Below are 20,993 nucleotides of genomic sequence, written 5' to 3' on the forward strand. Positions count from 1 at the left end.
AGGGGGTTGGGGTGAAGTAAAAGATGGTGAAGAAACCATAGAAAAAAGTGGCCCAGTCACTCCTGGCCATGCAGGGCAGGAGTCTCAGTGTCTCTAGAACTCCAGGGAAGGAGCTACCTTTAGGCCCTTGTAGGAGATCCCACCCACCCCTGTCAACTTGAATTGGGAACAGGTGGAAAAGCCAGCACAGTCCTTCTCCACAGGCTATTTCTTGAGGGTAAGGGGGGGATGTGTGAATCCAGGTCACCAGGTGTACCCCTCTTCTCTTGGACTTGCGTTTCTGAGCAACTGTCCCAAGGCTTCAAGATGGGTGGGGGGATGACATCCAGAGAGGTTAGCCAGGGACCCAGAGAGCAATGCTGCTTACACCTGAAGTGCTTCACCCATCTCGAGAATGAGGCTGTCCCTCTCCCCACCTGGATGCTTGGGCTGGGTCTCCGCCAGGGCCCACAAGGCTAAGGAGGGGAACGGCGAGTCAGTATTTCCCCTTTCAAAGGAGGACTCAATCCATAAGTGACTTTGGATGCTTTCAACGGCATCCCCCTGTCCACCCCACAATCTCTCACAAAGGGTCAATGCACATGCAGGGGATGAGGGAAGGATGAGCTGACTTTGCACTAATGAGGGAATGATCAATGGGGAAAGAAAAAGCAGATGGAGGGAGGTACGGTTGGGCAGGTGGGTGGAGAAAACAATAGCTCCTTTCAGCCCCTGATGATGGCCCTGAAGACCTGTCTTTTTCAGTGAATCCTCCTTGGATCCTCTTCCCCTACCTCTCAGGGACTAGGCTCCCCATATTAGCTCCCTCCTGTGAAACTGGCTGCTCACGTTGGACACTTCATTCTCAGAAAGGGCAAAGTCAGTCCGGGGAGTAAGGTGGGGATGGGGAAAAAGATGGACTCAGCTAGACAGGAAGAAGGGCTCTTTTCCCACCCTAAGTCCTTCTACCGTAAGGGGCATTTTATCAGGATAGCCACCCCGTTCCATCTCTCCTCACCTAGATAAGAACAGTTATCTCTTCCTCTTATAGAAACAGTAGTATTTCACTCACCAGGCTTCTCTCCCTCTCTGTGTGTCTTGCTTAGTTTCCTGAGTGAGAATTTCTACCCTCACTCCCTCACACTGCAAAAAAGAACTTCTTTTGAAAGCTGGGCAGTACCATGCCCACCTCTGCATGTGCACAGAGCCAGGGTTCAAAGGGACAGCTCATCTCTCAGCCTCTACCCCACAGGGGGCTGGCTCAGGTCCCCATACAATAATGAAAAACAGGGTTGTCTGAATCAGTCAGGAATGCTTTGGGAGGCAGGGTTGAACAGAGATAAAGACAGGAAGACAATAGAACTAGACCTCTGTGGTCCCTGGAAATATCCCAGGGGCTTAATAGAGAAAGAGAAAGAAAGGAAAAGGAAATTTGGAGACTCACTCCTTCGTTCATCCTTATCTCCTAATCCATCCACTCAGGAGGCAAATGGTCATGGTCCCAAGGACCCTCCACCCCAAACAATTCAGTTATCTCAGATTAGGAACAACAGAATTCCTTCCCATCCTCAATTCAGCATTTGTGTCAGGGGCCCCTAAGTCACATCAGCATGTTGGAAATATGACCCCAGGCCTTGAGAGAGAGGCACTGCCACAATCATGACTGAAAGGGGATCAGCACAGAACAAACTGATTGGGTACACAAATCAAAAATAAAGTGTAAAAAAATCATCCAAACTCCCAGAGGGTCCAGCATTTCCTCTCACGTCTCTGCCCAGCAACAAGGTCCGAGACCCTGTGGGACCAGAGGGTCAGGGGTTAGTTCAGAGGGAACAAGAAAGGAGAATGAGGATTAAGGAACATCGTGGGCAGTGAGCTGGGAAAGGGAAGAACTCAGACCTGGAAGAAATGTGGTTGAAGTTGAAAAGAAAACTGGCTGTGGGGAGGCAAAACTTTCCTTCAGGCCAAATCCTGTTTGCTTTTCGGGTCAGCTCACCCAGCACAGGCAGGGCCTAGCATTTGGAAGACACTGAATAAGTATTTGATGGTCTGATGGCACAAGCCATGGGGAAAGGGTTCTGGGTGGGAGAAACAGGATCCTCAGGGTTTCCTGCCAAGCAGTTTTTGGCTCCAATCCAGGGATAAATTCTACCTCTCTCCCAGCTGTTTGCTCTAGAGACCCAGGAGCTGGGGGCTGAGTTGCACTGCATCCCAGCTGTCTCTGGGAGAAGGATCAGCTGAGCCCCACTCAGCCTGGGCTCAGAGCACTGGCAATAAACAGCAGGGGGCTCCTCCAGGCCTGGGAGGGAGGAGCTGATGTCCCAGGAAGAAAAGGCACCTTTTAACTCCAGCCTTGGCCTGGGGACTCAGAAGACCTGGGGACGGAGAGGAAATGCGGCCATGGGGGGAGCCTGCCACCCAGTCCCAGCCTGGCCCCACTTACGGAACTGAATGAAATATCAATACTCTCGGTGCTGGAGGAGAGCTCCTGGGAAAGGGCCGGAGGGCAAGGGGAGAAGGAGGGGGCGGGGAGGGAAGGGAGAGAGACAAAGGCAAAGAATTTAGCTCCAACTTGGATCATAACTGCTTCTCTTGTGTAGCTCTCTACCTTTCCGCTTTAATGAAAGAAAGTCAACCCACAAATGCCACTTGCCCAGAATCTTGACACTTGTGGAAGATGCTGGAAAGCTAGTGCAAACCTTGAGGTCAGAAGGGGTGAAGAGACACTGTCCTCTGCTTTTCACTTTCTTCCCTTCTATTCTTGCCTGCACAAGTCTTCCTTCTGGGACAAATCCTAAAGCTGGATCCCTCAGGGAGGTAACCGCGCTGCCAAGCTTCCCTGCTTTCTCTTCATCCACTCACATGCTCTCAACCAACCCCTTCTCCATGGAGACCACCATCGAGAGACTGAATTTAACAAGCTTCATGGCCCCCACGCTGGAAATCCCATGTTTCTCCAGCTTCTTGGAAACGTCAAGGAGGAAGCAGAAGAGCTAAGCTTTCAGTGCCAGGTACATCTCCTCTCTAATCAGCCTCATTGTCACCCTGGGAAACCTAATCCCAACCTTCAATCACGTGACAAGGGATACCATGGACCCATGAGCATGAAACTTCTGGGCTAGATGCTGCTGGGAGTTAAGGATGGATAACTTTCTTACCTACCAAACTTCTGTAGGCTTCCTATCAGGGTATTTCACATGATACTCAATAAATTACAATTCTTTTGACATAAGTTGGGGAGCCAGGTACCAGCTGAATCCACCTGAGAAAGCTGAGTAGCTGAGCAGCAGCAGCTGTCCTAGTCCCAGCCCAGGGGATTTAGCTAAAACCTCACCCCATTCCTATGTCTTACTGGTGTCTGTAAGCAAAACAGGGGAAAGGGCTGGTACTGAAGCTCATTCAGCGGCTCTGCTGCAGCTCGTGCACAGGCCCATCCTGCGTTGTCCACGAAGGTCTCCCAGAGCAGGAAGAAGGGGCAATACGTGTACACAAACGTGCAGCCTGGACTTGAGAGACAAAGTCCCAGGAACTCCCAGGGCAGGAGGGCAGTGGTCACTGAGCTACTCTGCAATCCGCGTTTCAAGCAACTACTTAATTCAATTCCACGGTTTAAGTTCTATTCTAGCTGGAGGTCCTCTAGTCAGGTCTTTCTTTGAAGAACCTAGGGAGAGGGGCCCTTTGAGGGAGAAGCCAAGCTGAACACTCTCCCAAGGCGACAACTGCTTTGGGCAGGGGTGGGAGGGAGAATTGAGGCGAGGATGCTAGAGGCTATGGTGACTTACTGGTTCAATTTTTACTCATGAGCTGGGTGGGGAAAGAACAGCAGGCAGGATATTGGTTCCATGAGCCACGCTCCAGCTGACTCTCCTACAGACAGGATGGTCCTGACTCAATAACAGCCTTGGGGGAAGGGAGTTATATCATGACCTGCTCCTCTCTCCTACTCTGTAGGCTTGAGTCACTCAAGCTGAGTCAGCTCCAAGGAGAAAAGCTTGAGGCCAAGAAGCTGACATCACACTCTATTAGGCTGAAAGGCCTGCTGGGGCTTACAGTGTGATACGCAGCATATTTCTCTGTACAAAGGTCATAGCCCTGAGAAGACAAAGCTGATCTACAAGTGTCATTATGTGGGGTGTGGGGCTAGCAGCTAAATTACTGCCCCCTGCACCCCCAACCCTATGCCAGAATATTTACCATTTGGTTACAACTGCAAAACTGCCTGAACAGAGTTCCCTGACTAGGCTGATAGAAACTGCTTTGAAGGAGTGGGCTTGGAAGGGTGGAGAATGGTGGGAGATGGAAGGAATCAGTGCTAGAGCCCTCTGAATGTAGGGGAGAGTGTAAAGGATTCCTCATTAAAAGAAAACAGGGCTTCCCTGGTGGCGCAGTGGTTGGGAGTCCGCCTGCCGATGCAGGGGACACGGGTTCGTGCCCCGGTCTGGGAGGATCCCACATGCCGCGAAGCGGCTGGGCCCGTGAGCCATGGCCGCTGAGCCTGCGCGTCCGGAGCCTGTCCTCCGCAACGGGAGAGGCCACAACAGTGAGAGGCCCGCGTAACGCATAAAAAAAAAAAAAAAGAAAACAACCTTCTGTGAGATCTGGGCAGAGAAGAACTCTGTAGGGATACCCCAGGCAGGAAGAGACTTGTATGAGCACCTGGGCCTTTACTTTGAGGCCTCTCTTCACCCTCCTGAGCTTCCCTACTGGTGGCAGGAAGGTAGGATTAAACTCCGAACCCACAGGAAAGCAAGAGATGGGGAGCGGTGTGTCTCTCCTTCTGGAGTTTCTGCTCAGACCTGAGATAATTATGTTTTGTTTAAGGAAGCTGTATACTTCCTCCTCATATGCAGGAATCAACATTTCAAGAGTCACAAGCTCCACCAAGAAACTGTTAGAACTAATAAATTCAGTAAAGTTTCAGGATACAAAATCAAGAGCCACAAAGTAAACAATTTCCTAGTTAATGCGATCTCCATACTCCCTTGTAAGTTCCTGGAGTGAAGGACAGCATTTTATCCTACATCCTCCACTGCCTCTAGTGCAGGGCTCCACACAGTATACAAGCTCAAGAGCTATATGTTGAGTGAGTAAATGTTGCATGATGGGGAGAAGGAGTATTAGAAAGAAAGAAGAACAATTCCCTTGGTATTTGGGAGACAAAGGCCTTGAAAGATGTATCCTCAAAATGCCAAAGGGGTTTGGAGAGACCTATGTGCTGAAGACTCCAATGCTTAGACTCCTGGTGACTCTCACTCTCACATTTCCTGAGGAGACACAGTGGATTCAGGTGTCTCTTTCTGCCAGCATCAGATAACATGGGAGTGCCTGGGGACGTGGTATCTCCTTCCTTTCCTGGATCTATTGACCCAAGATAAAGGAGCCAGGTTGGGAAGAATGGCAGCTGGAGAAGCCAACCTAGAGGATTTAAGCACTCACAGAATAACTGTGTCTCAGCATCACCCCAAATCCCATCCTAGGCAGGAGTTAGATGCAAGGAAGAGGGACTGAGGACCAACACAGAGTAAGAAAAGCCAGAGGCCTCAGTTTTTCTGGTCCTAAGATGAGAACTACAAAATGCCTGCAGAGAAAAGCCAAGAGGCACCAAGGGATTCACTTGCAGCTGCTCCCACTCATACTGATACAGGCTCCCTCTAATGCCCCAAGTGGAGGAGCTCCCAAACACTTCACGACCTTAGTCCCACCGGCTCTGGATGATTCTTCTTGCTGTGCAACAGCCTCCCTTCATGACCCTGGGCTGCCCTGCCAAGCTCAACCAGAATTGAAAATGGTCTATTCTGGTTCTGAGAACACTTGGGCTCTGCCTGTGCATGGATGTGGAAACCTTCATGGCTAAGGCCTAGGCTGTTTTTCCCCATATGGACTCTGACAGCTGAGGCCTGGTCTGATATGCACTGGTTGAGAGACCTGGGGCAAATCATCTAACCGCTCTAAGCTGTTTCCTCAATGGTAAAATAATACCTGTCTCTTAGGGTTGTTGTGAGGATTAAATGTAAAGTATTTGACATGATGCTTGGCACGTAGTAAGCGCTCAATAAATGTTAGTTCCTTTAGCTTCACTATTATTCTCATAATAAAATACCGAATTTCCAGAGAGACCAGGCTCCGTAGTCTCCCCTGCTCTTGCCTTTTCCCTTCCCTAGTCACTCTGACCTCTCTCTAGTTGAAAGAAGTCCCATTGTATCAAAAACGTGGGTGGGTTATGTGCCCCACAGAGGCAGATGCCAGCACAACTATATGCATTTTCCAACAACGCAAATTCCTCATTCTTTTCTCCCTTCTTTTCTAGGCTAGGCTGGCAGCCAGGATGGGAGCGTGGCTGGTGGTGAGTCGGGGGTGGGGTGGGGACTGGGGCACCATTGTCTGGCTGGGACATCAGGTCACTGATAATACTGGTTGTCCACCGGGCAACTTCCCCTGCTATCTGTCCACACTCAGTATAACCTTCTGATGTGCTTATCTCATCCCTGCTCTATATCCTAAATGGGATACCCTGACTGCTGCTTTCTCTTCTTTAGGTTTCAGGTCCTTGACTAGACGCTGGGTATGCCCAAGATTTATTCTATTACCAGGACTGCTTCCCCCTTCCTTTTGTGCTTCTCCCAAATGATATGGGAAAAAGACAAGCAAGACATCCTTTCCCCCAAGGAAAGGCGGGTGGGAGGGCATTCTGCAGATGCCTCAATGATAGGGAATGAACCTCACCCTTCTGTGAACAAACAGCAGGATCTTCAGGGAGTGGGGGAGAGGGATTATGAGGAGGAGTGGCTAGGAGAATGAAGCTGAGGTTCTACTTAACATCTCCCCTCCCGCAGCACACACAAATTTCACACACAGGGTCCCTTCTCCTCCCCCATGGTTGCTGCTCTGAGAGGTCCTGGTAGATATCCCAGGTTTCAAGTCAGGCTGGGGAGGGTCTCTGCCACAGTTCTCAGTAAGAGAATGGAAGTGCAGTTTAGTAAAAACACATTGGACAGAGTCAGGAGTGTCAGCCTTGCTGTTAGCTATATGACCTGAGGAAAGTCACTTTATCTCTCTGGGTCTCCAAGTTCTTCCTTTGTAAAATGAGGCAGCTGGAATACATGAATTCTAAGGTCTTTTTCCATTCTAACATTCCATGCTTTTATCAGTGAAATGAAACAGAGGGACGGAGAGAAAAGGACAGAGGAACCCTATGTCAGACATCCTGGCTCCATGCCACCTTGCTTACCCCTGTCCCTCCCGGGGATTTTACCTCATCCTCATTCTCCACTTTAGGATTGCTGGCTGTTCGTTTCAGGTTGCTGCTGAGACTTATGCTGGCGGTGGCATCTGACTTAGAGCGCTGGTGAGTCCTTTTAGAGGGAGACAGCCCTGTGTCAGGGGCTGGGCTCAAGGAGGGCAGCTCCCTCTTTCGGTGAGCTGGTTTCAGCTCATCTGAGAGGATTAGCTTCCGGAGCTTGGTCCCGCGGGAGTGTCGTTGAGTGGAAATGTGCATGTCTGAAGAGTAGGCCCCCAGCAACAGGGCACACTGGAGAGAAAAGTTAATGCTCTGGCGGCAACGGTGGACGATGTAGGGCTTGATGGCATCACCCACGTCCTCATCCATGTGAATGTACATGTTAAGCAACTGGGGCAAATAGAAGTCCACGTCCTCATTACGAAAGCAGAAGAGCCGGTTGCCGATGTACGCTTGCACTCCAGGCTCCTTGGAGTTATACAGGTATGAAATGGCCATGGAGATGTCAAATAGTTTCGACTCAAACAGCCTCAGCAGCCAAGACTGTTTGGCTGAGTTGTTCTGCCGCCGCCTTCTTGCTCCCTTGGCTGTGCCCGAGGCCACTGTGGCCCCCATCTCATCTTCCTCCTCCCTTATCTGAGAGGGTGGATCGTCCAGGCAACGGATCTCACTGTCCACACCATCCCCATTGACCAACTCCAGTGGGGTGCCTCTGCTAGAGATGGCCACGCCTCCATGCAAAAGCTTGACTTTCTCCAGCACCTCCTGGCAGGCCTTCTGGGCCACCTCAGGGTCAATCACTGATAGTTCCCCGACCCCCTCCGTGATGACACTTAGCAAGGAGCCCCCATTGTTCCCTGATGGGCCAGGAGTGGGCTCAGAAGTTGGCTTCAGCGGGGCAGGCTCCACTACCGTGTCCCCCATGGCCACAGCCAGACTTCGAGCTTCCAGGCTACGGAAGGAAGGAGGGAGGGAGAAAGGAACAGAAAGGGAGACACGTACACACACTGGTTAGTGGTGCCATCCTCAGGTCTTCCCTTCACCATGAAACCTTCCCTGGCACCTCCTCTCTTTATGTCTTCCTGGACTCATTCAAAATCAGATGAAAAGTCCTCTCCTCCCAGGAAGCTTTCCCTGACTACCTCCCTCCACTTCTGATTGCTACATTACTCTTCATTCCTTCTGCACTTAGTTACTCAACTTAGCTTTTATTCTTAACTTGTATTTGCAGAATGCTGCTTTATATGTGTTTTGTTCATATAGGTTTACAAATTCTTCAGGTAGACTGGGAAGCAATTCTGGTTTTAATTCCCTTGTCCCCAACTCTTCAAATGCTTTTCTATCTCCATATCTCCCTTTAAATGCCTGCCAATAACCTTTTCCTTTTCCTCTTTGAACTGTATTTTCTTACTCATATAACACTCCATACACTGGTCCTGAACATCTCACCTTTATTTAGTGTTAAAATCTTCATGTATTTTTCTAGTTACAGATAATTTCTTACCTTCCCTTTTAGACTCAAAGTTCCCAAGAAATACCATACCAGGCTTCACTGAGAAGAAAAAGCTCTAAAACAACCATCATCCCTGCTGAAGTGTGCCATTTCTCTGTCCATCTGACTTCATGACATCACTCTCCCTTTCTCAAGTGCTGTGGCAGCTGAAGGATAGTGGAAAAACTCCTGAACCTGGAGTCAAATAGGCTGAGGCTCAAAATCCTGGCTCTGCCATCATGAGATGTGTAAACTTAGACAAACCACATTATCTTCTAAGTTTCAGTTTCCTCAACTGCAAAATGGGAAAAACATATCTACTTCTTATTGTTGCTGTGTAGAATAAATAACTTTATGTGTGTAAAGGGATCTAACACAGTCCCTGGCGCACAGTAGTACTTAACAAATGCTAGTTGAATCCTAATCACCTAAAAGGTTAGTAAACAATGCGTGTGCACACACACATGTTGTTTATAAGGAAGTGAATTGCAGTTAACACTCGCTACTTGAGACTCTTCCAAAACAATTACCCCAACACTACTTTCCCCATTCTCATACACACACCCCAAGAACTGAAGGGGCTGTGAGAAGGCAAAAAGATATCAGGCTGGGACTCATGTGTCTAGAATGTCCAAAGAACAGGGAGGGCCAGGAATCATATAACCAAGAATCCCTCTCTGGAGGGACTCTCAGAAGGAAAGTCAGCGAGAGAACACTGTTGATAAAAGCCATTGCCGTTCTAGGATGATTCTTCAGAGCCTCACCAAATCCAAATCAGAAGAATCAGTGCAGAAGAGGAGGAAACTTCAAAGCAAGGACTGGGAGAGGCACACTGTTAATGTCAGATCAACCCAGCTCCGGAGTCTGGCTGTAGTCAGCAATGGACTCAGAGGCCTTTTCACAAAAATACAAATAGAGTGAATCTAAGACACACTCAAGAGCATGAGCAAGAGAAAGGCAGAAGCAACTGTGGAGCTGGAATGCAGGTAATTTCCAACTGATAGTGACATCAGCTTTGACACTAGTGAACCTGGTTGCATATACTCTGGGTAAGTGGAAGAAGGCTCAAGATACAGATTCTCTAGTCACTCTGCAAAGCCCGGGTTTCCACTGCCACTCTTCCAGTGCCTCTTCTTGCACCGCTGAAATGTTAAAGACTCAAGGTTACCTTCATTTGCCCAACATTATATAGTACAGCTCCCTGACTCCCAGCAGTCAACCACTAAAGTTTTGCAGGAAGACAGATGGGGAACTCAAGTTCTCAGAAAGCATCAAAAATGGCTACTTTGGTTTATCTTTCTCCTAACTCTGTCAAGCAAGAAGTTCATCCCCAAATGTAATTTCTCTGATGCAGTTTTGAGCTTGGGATCAGCAAAAAGGTGGCAACTCTTTCACTATGCTCTCTCCCAAATTAGGCAGTGCCCTCTGAGCAGTAAAACCAGCATGGCTGCCTGTGCGGATCTGTCTCTACTCGCAACTATGGGTTGCACAGGAATAATAAGAAGGAAGCTTTAGTCATTCCCTGCCGCACCTTTGTAGGACACTCTGCACCAGAAGGTCACTCAAATTCAACTGGGACCACTACCTTTTAGGTCTGCTTAGAAACTCACACAACAGCCTCAATCACTTTATACAACCAACTCTTTTTTCTCAGTCTCTCTATGCTTGGCACATTTTTCTCTTTTCCTCTACTCCAGAGACTTCCAAGTCACCAAAAGCTCCTAAAAATCCACTTTTCAAAAGTTGCAAGGGAAATGAAGTTCAGACATTCTCCACAAACAGCATCTCAGACTTCACTAGGAAACACAGAAGATTTGGAAATGGTCACAATTGGGATTATTACTGGCACCAGGAAGGAAGGAAAGGAGACCATCATTTCTTTTATTCCAGGGCTCAGTTAGAAATCCCACATCACAGTATTCAGGGGACTTCCCGCTGAATAGAACAGGTCCCCAATTTGGCAGCCTCTACTATCCAGGGAACAGACAATGTCAAGAGGAGGAGGAAAACCAAACTCCTCTCGGGTACAGGCAGCTCTGCCACTAGAAACTACCAAACTGGAGCTAGGCCTCCCTCCTGGCCTTTCTGAGCCTCAGGAACTGCCTGCATCTGAAGCAAGTCATGGGGAAAAGGAGGAGTTGAAGGAAATTTAGCAGTTTAGGCAATAAGAAATAAGAAATGGATTCTCCCAAACCTAAATCCAGAGATGGTCCTCAACATCAATTCATTCATTTTCAAATGCAAAGAAAATATAGCTTTGATAAGTATTCTAAAGAGAGTGAAAGGACTAGAAAGTGAAAAAGGAAGAAACAGTTTCTGTATTCACCACCTTTCCCCTTATAAGTCAGAGAACAAGAAAAACACAAGAGAAGGAAATCCAGACCTCTAGGATCAAATGACTCCTATGGCTCTCAAGGACATTCAGACAACTGAGGCTCCACATTTCACACTGGGAGCCTAAACTGGCCTTCCAGGGAGACTGGAAGGGAACTGAAGAGGCCAACCCGCCCCAGACTAGCAGCTGGCTTCTAGGAAAGGGGTGTGTGTTGGGGGGTGTGGGGGGCATGTTGAAAACCGACTGGCTCTACACGTTATGTCTGGGCAATGCAGGGAATCTTCAGCTGAGCATCAGAGGGTTGTTCAGGGCAAAGCAGAGAACAGCAGCAGTGAAACAGGACAGAGAGGGTACATATGCATGTGTTCTGTGACTGAGCATTTAAGTAAATGTCTGCAGAAGACTCCGGGGGGAGGGAATGCTATCACTTAACATGGCTTCCCGCTTCTCATCGCCTCAAAAGATTCTAGGCAAACAATCCTCCACGGCCTCCGTTAAAGGACTTGGCGGATTGTTCTCTGGTAGGACAGGATATAAGGAGCCCCAAATCAATTTCCTCACTCAGTTAATCACCATTCCCTTCTTAAAATCTTTTTCCATGAACTAGATAAATACAATTGCTTCAGATCAATCCTCACATTTTTATATGTTTCTGTATTTTCATAGAATGACCCTTAAGAGATCATCTAATTTAGTACTCTGTCTCCAAGCGGATAGGTGAGCTCAATTTTCCACTTCCTTTTAAAAGAGCCCTTTGAAAAAAAAAAAAAAAAGACCCCTTTGAGATGGATCATGTGAATTGGAAAAAAGAGCAGTGGAGCCAATATCTTCATCCTACAAGGTAGAGTTAAGAGAGGTTATTAAAAGTTAATGGAAAGAACAGAAGATTCAAATATGTTATTTAAAGTAACACAGGGGACTTCCCCGGTGGTGCAGTAGTTAAGAATCCGCCTGCCAATGCAGGGGCACCGGTTCGAGCCCTGGTCCGGGAAGATCCCACATGCCGTGGAGCAACTATGCCTGTGCGCCACAACTACTGAGCCTGCACTCTAGAGCCCATGAACCACAACTACTTACTGAGCCTAAGTGCCACAACTACTGAAGCCCGCATGCCTAGAGCCCGTGCTCTGCAACAAGAGAAGCCACCGTGATGAGAAGCCTGCGCACCGCAAGAGTAGCCCCCACTCACTGCAACTAGAGAAAGCCTGCGCACTGCAACTAGAGAAAGCCTGCGCGCAGCAAGGAAGACCCAACACAGTCAAAAAAAAAAAAAAAGTTACACAGGCTTCCGGTAGAAATAAAAATGACAATATATAAGCAAGAGGTGTGAATCTTCTAAAGTGCAATCTTCTTTCGTAACACTTAACAAACCAAGAAACAAAGGCACAAGCATTTTCTCTAAGGCTATGGCAATAACTGTCAGAGAGAAACACTGAAATAATTAAGACATTAACTCTAGGAGTAGGGATGAAGGGAAAGGGAGTATTGATTTTCATCATAAACTCTTTAAGTACAATTGGATTTGTTCAAATGCATGTATGCCTTTAGTAGTAATTTTTTTTTTTTTTTGCGGTATGCGGGCCTCTCACTGTTGTGGCCTCTCCCGTCGCGGATCACAGGCTCCGGATGCGCAGGCCCAGCGGCCATGGCTCACGGGCCCAGCCGCTCCGCGGCATGTGGGATCCTCCCGGACCGGGGCACGAACCCACGTCCCCTGCATCGGCAGGCGGACTCTCAACCACTGCGCCACCAGGGAAGCCCTTTAGTAGTAATTTTTAAAAGAAGTTGCTCTTCTAAAGAGACTCCTAATCATCCTAAGCTGCCTGTTCTGTGGTTGAGAATTTCCTCTTCACGTCTCAAGGTTTAACTCAAACCTTTCTTTAAGGAGGTCTGAGTTCATCTTTCCCCCTTAACCTTAACGGTAAACACGGAGATTGAGTACAACCTTCTCCCTGTAGAAACAAAGAGCCGAGCAGTCAAACAGGCTCAAGCCCTACCAGGAACCAGGTAAACACTTACCCAAGGCCCCAAGGCAGGGTGGCATCAGGGGAGAGGGCATTCTCAAGCTACCAACAGGAGGGTAGGGAGAGCAGTGGTCTCTGGGTAGTTAAGTCAATATTGAATCAGGCTGAGAATTCTGTTCAGGGCTATAGAGCTGGTATAAGCAGATTCCAGCCAGACAGCCCAAGCCAGCTCTGGGAGCCCCTGCTGTAACAGACAGATGGCAAAGAAAGCAACCTGTACACTCACCTCTCTCTGAATTGTTCCTTCCTGCTGCAAGCTCCAAATGCACTTGAACTAGGCCCTCTCTTGTCTCATGCCAGTTACTGAGAGGTCCCTCTCAAACTTCTTCCCCAAATCAAAGAATCTCAATTTGCTGCTTTAGATGGCATTCAGCAAACATGTTCTTGTGCAGTGTGGACCCAGCGCTGAGAAGGAAGCAGGGAAACTAGGGGAAATATGACTTCTCTTTGGGGGTGCTTCCAAGGAGTGAAGCTGCTCCTAAACAGGGGAATTATGAGATTGGACACTGGCTAACGAGGAGGGAGACAAAGGGCGAAGTGGGATGAGGCAGCATGATGACTTTCAAACAGGCGTAGAGTAGGAAGATGAATGGAACTTCATATGCTCTCTTCGCTATCGCAGGCCAAGAGACATGGCATACAAGGAAGAAACTAGTTTCCTAAGGCCTAACTCACTCCAAGTTTTCTTTTCCAGCCAGTTTCTTCAAAGGACTTTCCCACATACTTTCTTCAAAGGACTTTTCCCACATACTTGTAGATGGAAACATACTTTCCATCTACAGAATCTGGAGTTATGGCTCAAGTACAAGAGGAACAGCAAAGGTGGTCAGCAACTTACAGCAGTGGGGGGAAAAAAGCAAGGCAGATGAAAGAAGCTGGCCTGGAGCTTGTCTTTCAAACTGATTTACTCCCATGGTTGTAAGACTAGAAAGGCCCAACAGAGAGACCAGAATGAAAGAAAATTCTCAGAACATCTAAATCACTACTCATAAATACCTCGTGTCTGAGGAACCCAGAATGTTTTGTAAACAAATAATTAAGTCTAATTTTTTCCCCCAACCCACATCCTGCTATAAGCCTATTACTGCACTGATGCCTATACAGTGGACCATTTTCCCCAAAAAAGTCATTCTAAAGGTTAAGTGAGGAAGTCACATGCTGAACTCAGGAGTCCTGATTCTGAATATACAAGCTCTTTCCATTGTCTCATGTTCCTTTTCCCAGTTACCCCCTGACCAACCCCACTCCAGGCCTAAACTCTTAAGGAATCAACCAAAACCATTCTAGTGAAGCCACAGACAGTAAACTGATTCCTCTTAGGAGTGGAAGGAGACTCTATTTTGTGATCCCTTTAAGACAAACCTAAAATTAAATAATCCAAAACAAAATTTCTCACAACCTCATTCAGTTTCCATGCAGGACTGTTCGTTCCTCCAACAAAGTGTAATCTGATAGGAACTTCTTTTAAACTTGCTCCATCCTTCAGAAACACCCTACTGTCCAGAGAAAAGCCTGAGACAGCTGAGGCTCCCCCTCCTCCCAACACATTTTCTTCTTAGCTCAAGGTTTAGCTGATCCAGAAATAAGTGGTATGTAAAGGTAAAGAGTATGACAGAGAACACGTAAAGACCATAGGGAAAACAGAACCAAGTGTCACAAGGATCAGCAAAACCCTTGAAACTCGAGGGAGGTGTCGAAGTTGGAAATCTTGAATGGGAAGGGGCACTGTCAGATCTCTCCTCTACAGAAACAAACCTCCAGAGGTTGGGGGAATTGAGGAAGGGTAGAGGGAAGTTAAAGAAAGTTACAGGAATCATAAAGCACTCCAGAGAAGAAGGGTAAGGCTTAAGGTCAAAGGAGAATGTAAGTAGTACTTTGGGAATGATGGGGAGAGCCTAGATCCCTTCAGGAGAAGGGAACAGACAATTCTTGGACGCCAGGAGCTGGGTGGGTGGGTGGCAGTGGGGTAACGGAATCAGAAGCAGCAGAGTAAGAGAGGGCCACAATCTTTAGATCAGGGAAAAGGGAACCCAGTGCTGGGGTGGATAGAGACATCGGAGGAAAGGGACAAAATAGTAAAAGGGATAAAGGCAGAGGCCATGGAAAGATTCGGGGCTGGAGCACAGACAACGAAGAAAGACAGCATGGATGGACATTATAAAAGGCGTCGTGATGTGGAAAGGGTTGACGACTTAAAATAATTCGGGACGGCGGCAACAGGGATAAGAGTGAGGGAGGGGGGAATCCCCGGGCAGAGGGCGGAGCTAAACAGAAGAGGAAGCCAAAAAGCAGAGGAGGACCCCAGGCTTGGGAAGGGTGGAGAAGGAATCCAGGGTGCAGCTGCCACCGGGAGGGCAGTTTTGTAGTCAAACCCAGGTGTGGGGGCGGGGGACGCTGTGCGGGACAGGGTGGGAGAGGGACCCCTTCACACACAGGGCAGGGGGCACTCACGGGGTAGGAGGAGCTCACCTCCGGGGGACCCCAGCGGAGGGGGTGCGGGCGGTCGGGGTCGGGCTGCCGACACCGCCGCCTCAGCAGCAGCGGCGGCTCCCGGGTTCCATTGGCCGCCTGCGCTTCCCTGACAGCGGCCGCGGCGGCTGCACCAGGCCCCGGCTGCCGGGGCTGCCCTCGGCGCCGCCTGAGGGGGCCTTCGCGCTGCCTCACTTTCGACCGGGCCTCACAACTTTCTCTTCCTCCCTCGCACAACCAAGACCAAAAAAAAAAAAAAAAAAAAAAAAAATCCCCAGCAGATCTCGATTTTCTTCTGAGTTCAGGCCCTTCTTCGTGGGCTATGCTTTCTTGCTTCTCCGACGCTCAGGACCCTACTGATCCCATAGTAATGTAGGGAGTCGGGTGAGCTGCCTGGAACATGCCTGTTCAGAAATAGAGAAGGGGGCGGGGAAGAGATATTTGGCAGCTGGGGACGGAGGAGAAGACGGAGGGAGGAGCTTACGGGTGGGAGGAGGGGCCAACCTTTGGGAGGCGGACCTAAGAGGCAGCGTTTGCGAGGCTAAGGAAGCCGAAAGAGAAGCAAAATTTGCTGGATAAGGGGAAGGGGCTCCCGGGCCAGAGCAGAGAGCGGCAGTGTGGCAGGCGGGCGTGGGTGCCCTGTTAGAGGAGTGCAGACTTATCGCGTACTTGAGAAAGCACAGGAACATGCAAATTATATGTAAATGAGCCCGTTCGGCTTAACAACCGAGTTACCGCAATTGCAATCAATGGCTTTCCCCCTCCGTTATTCCACACGACTTCCTTAAGTAAATCAGGTCAGGGGATGGACGCTGGGGATCCAGCTGGACAGCAGAAAGACAAAGGGCAGGCGGGGAAGATAGTCACCTTCACTATCCTTTTCCTACTCATCTTTAAGGACGATGCCAAGATTACGCCCCTTATCGCTTGGGGGGAATGGCGCGGTCCAAAAGCGTCAGTCTTTCGCCGTTAGCGGCGCGACTCGAGGTGGTGGTTCTGCCTCCGAGGTCACCACCTGCCTGGGCAGCCTTCGGCCTCCAGCCTCCGGACCTCGATCCAGCCAGGGAGGGGCTGGACAGGGCCAGGTCGGGAGAGGTGAGTGAAATGAAAAAAGCTTGGAGGGCATAATCACTCCTTCCAAACGAAACAAAACCATATAAAACTAAACAAATAAAAAATACGCCCCGCAAATGGACTTCTGGTGTTGCTTTTGTGTATTTATCAGATAGCTTTATTGACTAGGAACCCTTTACGTCAGAACCTCTGTCCCAACCCTCATAGGGCCTTACTTAATATTCTACATTGGGGCTAGTTGTTTGAGCCCAGATCCTGGATGCCACCTTCCCTGCCACTTAAAGGCTGTTTGATTTGGAATGACTGATTTAACCTCTGTGAACCTCCGTTTCTGTGTCTGCAAAGTGGATCCAAGAATATTAACACTTTACAGGATTTTGTGAGGATTAAAAGAGAGTACAGGTTACTACTATACATAGTACTATACTATTATTGGGACAATAATATAGGATAAATGACAAAAGGAAAGAGGGTCACTGCTTCAGTGTTCGGGAGGCAGAATAAAGATTAATAGGTTGAAAATACCTATGTAAAACGTGCAGTATGTACAAAAGTAGAACAAATGGGGTTCCTGATTGCTGAAGGAACATATTGTTAATTAATACAGAAGGCCACTCTGCATATGATGAATGAATGAATGAGTGAAAGGTTTCTCAGAAATACTGTGAGCCAGCTCAAAGAAGAGTTGCTAGAAATGATCCAGCCAAAGAAAAAAGAGGAGAGAGCATCCTGAAGGGAATTTGCTCATATCATGGGAGGGCAAGTTGATAAGCTAGGTTAAATCAGGAGTACAGTAAGGAAAGATGAGCAGAGAAAGAGGCCAAGAGTGCCAAAGATAGTTTAAATTTGTCACCGCTTGTCTGGAGTGGGGAATCACCAGTCCATCTGTCAGGGCAAGCAGCTCTTGGCCAGCTCCCAGTCGGCTGTCTGGCAAGTATGGAGAGATGATGACCCTGGTTTACCCTAGAGTTTAAAATGTCACACATCCATCCCCTCAAGGGATAGGGATCCCAAGGGCTGTAAGACGGCTTTTTGAAACATTGTAAAAAGAGATGTGACAAGCTTAATTTTTATAGTAGGAAGTTTATTTTCCAGTAACATCTCTGTTCAAACTAAGTAGGAACTTTTTGTAGGTACAGCAGTTATAAGTCCTTTATTAACTAAGACCCACCCCCACCCCATAAACACACACAGACACAGTATTATTAGGTAGAAGATTTTGTTTCAAGTTTTCTGTGTTCATAGCTCTAAGGGCTCTTATGTGTAAATTTCTGTGCATCTCTTTATGACTTTGTCTTTCTGCCTTCTTTTGGAATTTTCTTTGTTTCCCTCTATTTCTGGGTCTCCAACCTCCTCTAGTCTGAGCTCCTCAAGGCAGGAAACGATTTATCTTTGTATCCTAGCTCTATCCTTAGTTTCTACCACAGGAAAAAATGTTTATGTTTGTTGATACAGCAACAGATTGAATGCAGAAGCAGATACGAGAATCCAGTCAAGCATTAGATTTCCAAAAATGCAGAACAGGGCCAATTGTCTGATTGTTTGTTGTCGTAGTTGTTCTGGGAAAATAGTTATCTTTCTTAAATGAATTAATAAAATATTTACAAACAAATGTTTTGACTAAGTTATTCCCCTCCCTTCCTGTTTGCTTTTCTTCTTTTCTCCCGTCTCCTTAATTGTCAGATTATAAAACTGAATGCTATTGTTTCCCATATTTAATTTAAAAATATAACATTTATAATATTCTCTAAAATTCCTCACCACACAAACTATTTTTTAGATTCTCTTTCGATAGAAAAAAACACCACTTACCTCTATCTTAGGTCCCAGGGAGCTGCTACAGGTATAGATGGTTGTACATGGATGACCCATGTACATGGTGACTCTATAGGAACCCCATACTGTCCTGTATGCACGTGAAGCCTCTTACTTTGGTGCGAAAGCATGTACGCATGTGGCACCTTGGGGTGTGAGGGCAGGAAAGTACCAACAGCGTCAAGTAATGTCATTTATTTATTTAAATGTCATCACGCTGGGGAAAGAAGTTGGCTTCTTCATCAAAAGTTGGTAAAACTAGAGGACCCAGGTCATAATACAGCTCCAGTTATATTTTAAACACCCCTATGGTTAAAGAAATTATGAAGAGTAATTTTTCTCCCAAACCATAGATATTATGGGCTTTTTTTCAGAGAAAAGAAAAAGAAGCTACTAGCAGTGATTGCTTGTGGGCTCCTACTGTGTATGAATACAAACGTTACCTCATTTATTCCTTACAACCCTGTGAAAGAGATTTTATTTTATGGAGACTGAGCTTCAGAATGGTTAAGTCATTGTTTTTTTGAAACTGTTTTACTTCAACCCACAGTAAGAAATAGATTTTATAATCAGGACCACTGAAGAGCACATAGACACGTCTTCACTGAAATAAAGGTTTCAAGAAACAATACTTACCCTTACTATAGTCAATGCATGCTATTTTCTATTCCATTTTATTTCACTTTTTAAAAACACTGTTTTGCACCCTGCTAGATCAGTTTCACAACCCACTAATGAGTTGCGATCTATTTTTGATTCGTTTGAAAAAACTGGACTAAGTGTTCAAAATCATATGGAAACTGGTAAAGCTAAGATTTGAACTGAATTCATGCTCTTTCCAGTAAGCAAATGCTTCTTCATGAACATTTCTTAAGAAATACTACATTATATATATATATATATATATATATATATATATATATATATATATATAAGTTAAGATTAGCTTTACCTCATGGGATGCAGCCAGCAGGATGATCCTAGACAAAGGACTTAGGCCTACTGATGAACCACAACATGAGGCAAAATACTTAGACAAATATATAATGACATTAATTCCTCCATTTAGCATGTGGTATTTGCTTTGATTTTATAAAGAAAATTGATTGTTACCCACAGAAATAAACAATAAATTCATTTATTTGAGGCCATAGACTAAACATATTGAGTTTGACTTGGTTTAATAGCAAAAGATTATTTCAAATTTTAGTAAATTATAAATTACCTCTAACAATTTACAATACGGCTAAAATGAAAAAAGACAACAATGGGAGTGGAGAACAGGGTATTAGGGACAGAATAGGGAATGGTAGGGAGGAAGCAGTAGGCAGTCCCCAAAACCTTAGTTTAGCACTTCATCTAATAAACTGAAGACTGCCTGAACTATGGAAGATTAACTTGTTTCATGTTAGATTTTTAAAATAGGGTAAAGATTTAAAATAGGCTACTTAAAAGCCCCCTAATATTCATGTAAATCTCAAAATCACCCAGTGGTCTTGACTCCCAAAGTGAATGGATACATCCCCAAACCCAGTCATGGTGAGGGCAATATTTCCTTGGATGCTTCTATCTATTCTAGCACCAGTGGTTTATTTTTCCATATGCCTATGATATCTAACATGTCAGCACCCTGGTCCAATCCCTCATCTCCACCCATGTGGATAATGGCAACAGCTGCCTGGCTGGTTCTATTTGACTTCAGTTCCTCCATCCTCTAATGCAAACTTCATACCTTTCATTCATTCATTCATTCATTCAATCAACGGGTAACTTTCAACCATTCATTCAATGGTTGTGTGTTCTTCTTCCAGTTTCTCACTCTTGTTCACACACCTCCCTTCTGCCAGGTGTCTTTACTGGGTTGTACTGCCATGTCTTTTCTCACGTCCCTTATCCCCAAACCCGTGCTTTTCCTGGAATGCCCTCCTCTTTTTTATCTATTTAAGCTCTACTTACCTTAAAGCCTTAACTCAAGCCTACCTTTTCCATGAAGCCTTCCCAAATTACTCAATCTCTTTGAATTTACACCTCTTATGCAGCAGAATGAGTATCATGATTTAGTTCTTTTTACCATGTCTTCTGTTGTTCTGTCCTTGCTTTATGAATTAGACTTGTCCTACCCATCTTTACCAGGAAGTCATTTCTGATCTATATGCTATTCCTCTGGGCTCCCATAGCTCTCTGTGCTTACTGCTAACGTAACTTACACTGTGCTATGATCACTATTGACTTGAAGACAGTGCCTAACTCAACTAGCTTCCAACAAGTGCCTAGGTCTTAAAAAACAAGAAGGGAAATGTCAAAACCACAGTAATGGACTCCTACTTCTGGCAGCACGGAGAAGAAAAAGGGCTCTCCCATTAAAATACAACTGGATCCTGGATAAATTCCAGCAAACATAATGTTTAGCACATCGCTGGCCTCATCAGAAAGTAGAAGAGATCACTAGAGGAAGGAAAAATAACTTTGAGCTGAAACCTTATGAAGGATGAGTAACGTGCAGTAGGAGAAGCTGGCTTGCCCTGGGGACAAATGCCAGTATCATTATTGTGAACAGAGGCTAGGCCC

At 46.6% G+C, this 20,993-nt stretch overlaps 1 protein-coding gene across 8 annotated transcripts in view; it reads right to left on the reverse strand.

Moving 5' to 3' along the window:
- The window catches only part of PI4KB (phosphatidylinositol 4-kinase beta), a 29,115-nt gene extending 13,152 nt beyond the window's left edge, over positions 1–15,963 (reverse strand). Inside the window, exons 1-4 of one of the 8 annotated variants that reach the window (XM_032627752.1) lie at positions 15,537–15,944; positions 13,294–13,472; positions 7,232–8,168; positions 2,423–2,467 (exon numbers count right to left, since the gene is read on the reverse strand). In XM_032627752.1, coding sequence (XP_032483643.1) covers positions 2,423–2,467; positions 7,232–8,140 — 954 coding nt within the window. In that variant the 5' untranslated portion in view covers positions 8,141–8,168; positions 13,294–13,472; positions 15,537–15,944. Of the gene's footprint in view, positions 1–1,051; positions 1,784–2,422; positions 2,468–7,231; positions 8,169–13,293; positions 13,473–15,518 lie in introns of those variants that run through there. The other 7 variants (XM_032627741.1, XM_032627782.1, XM_032627762.1 and 4 more) reach the window with 7 other exon arrangements.
- Positions 15,964–20,993: the final 5,030 nt, after the last annotated feature.

Source organism: Phocoena sinus, chromosome 1, assembly GCF_008692025.1.
Source record: "Phocoena sinus isolate mPhoSin1 chromosome 1, mPhoSin1.pri, whole genome shotgun sequence".
Lineage (NCBI taxonomy): Eukaryota > Metazoa > Chordata > Mammalia > Artiodactyla > Phocoenidae > Phocoena > Phocoena sinus.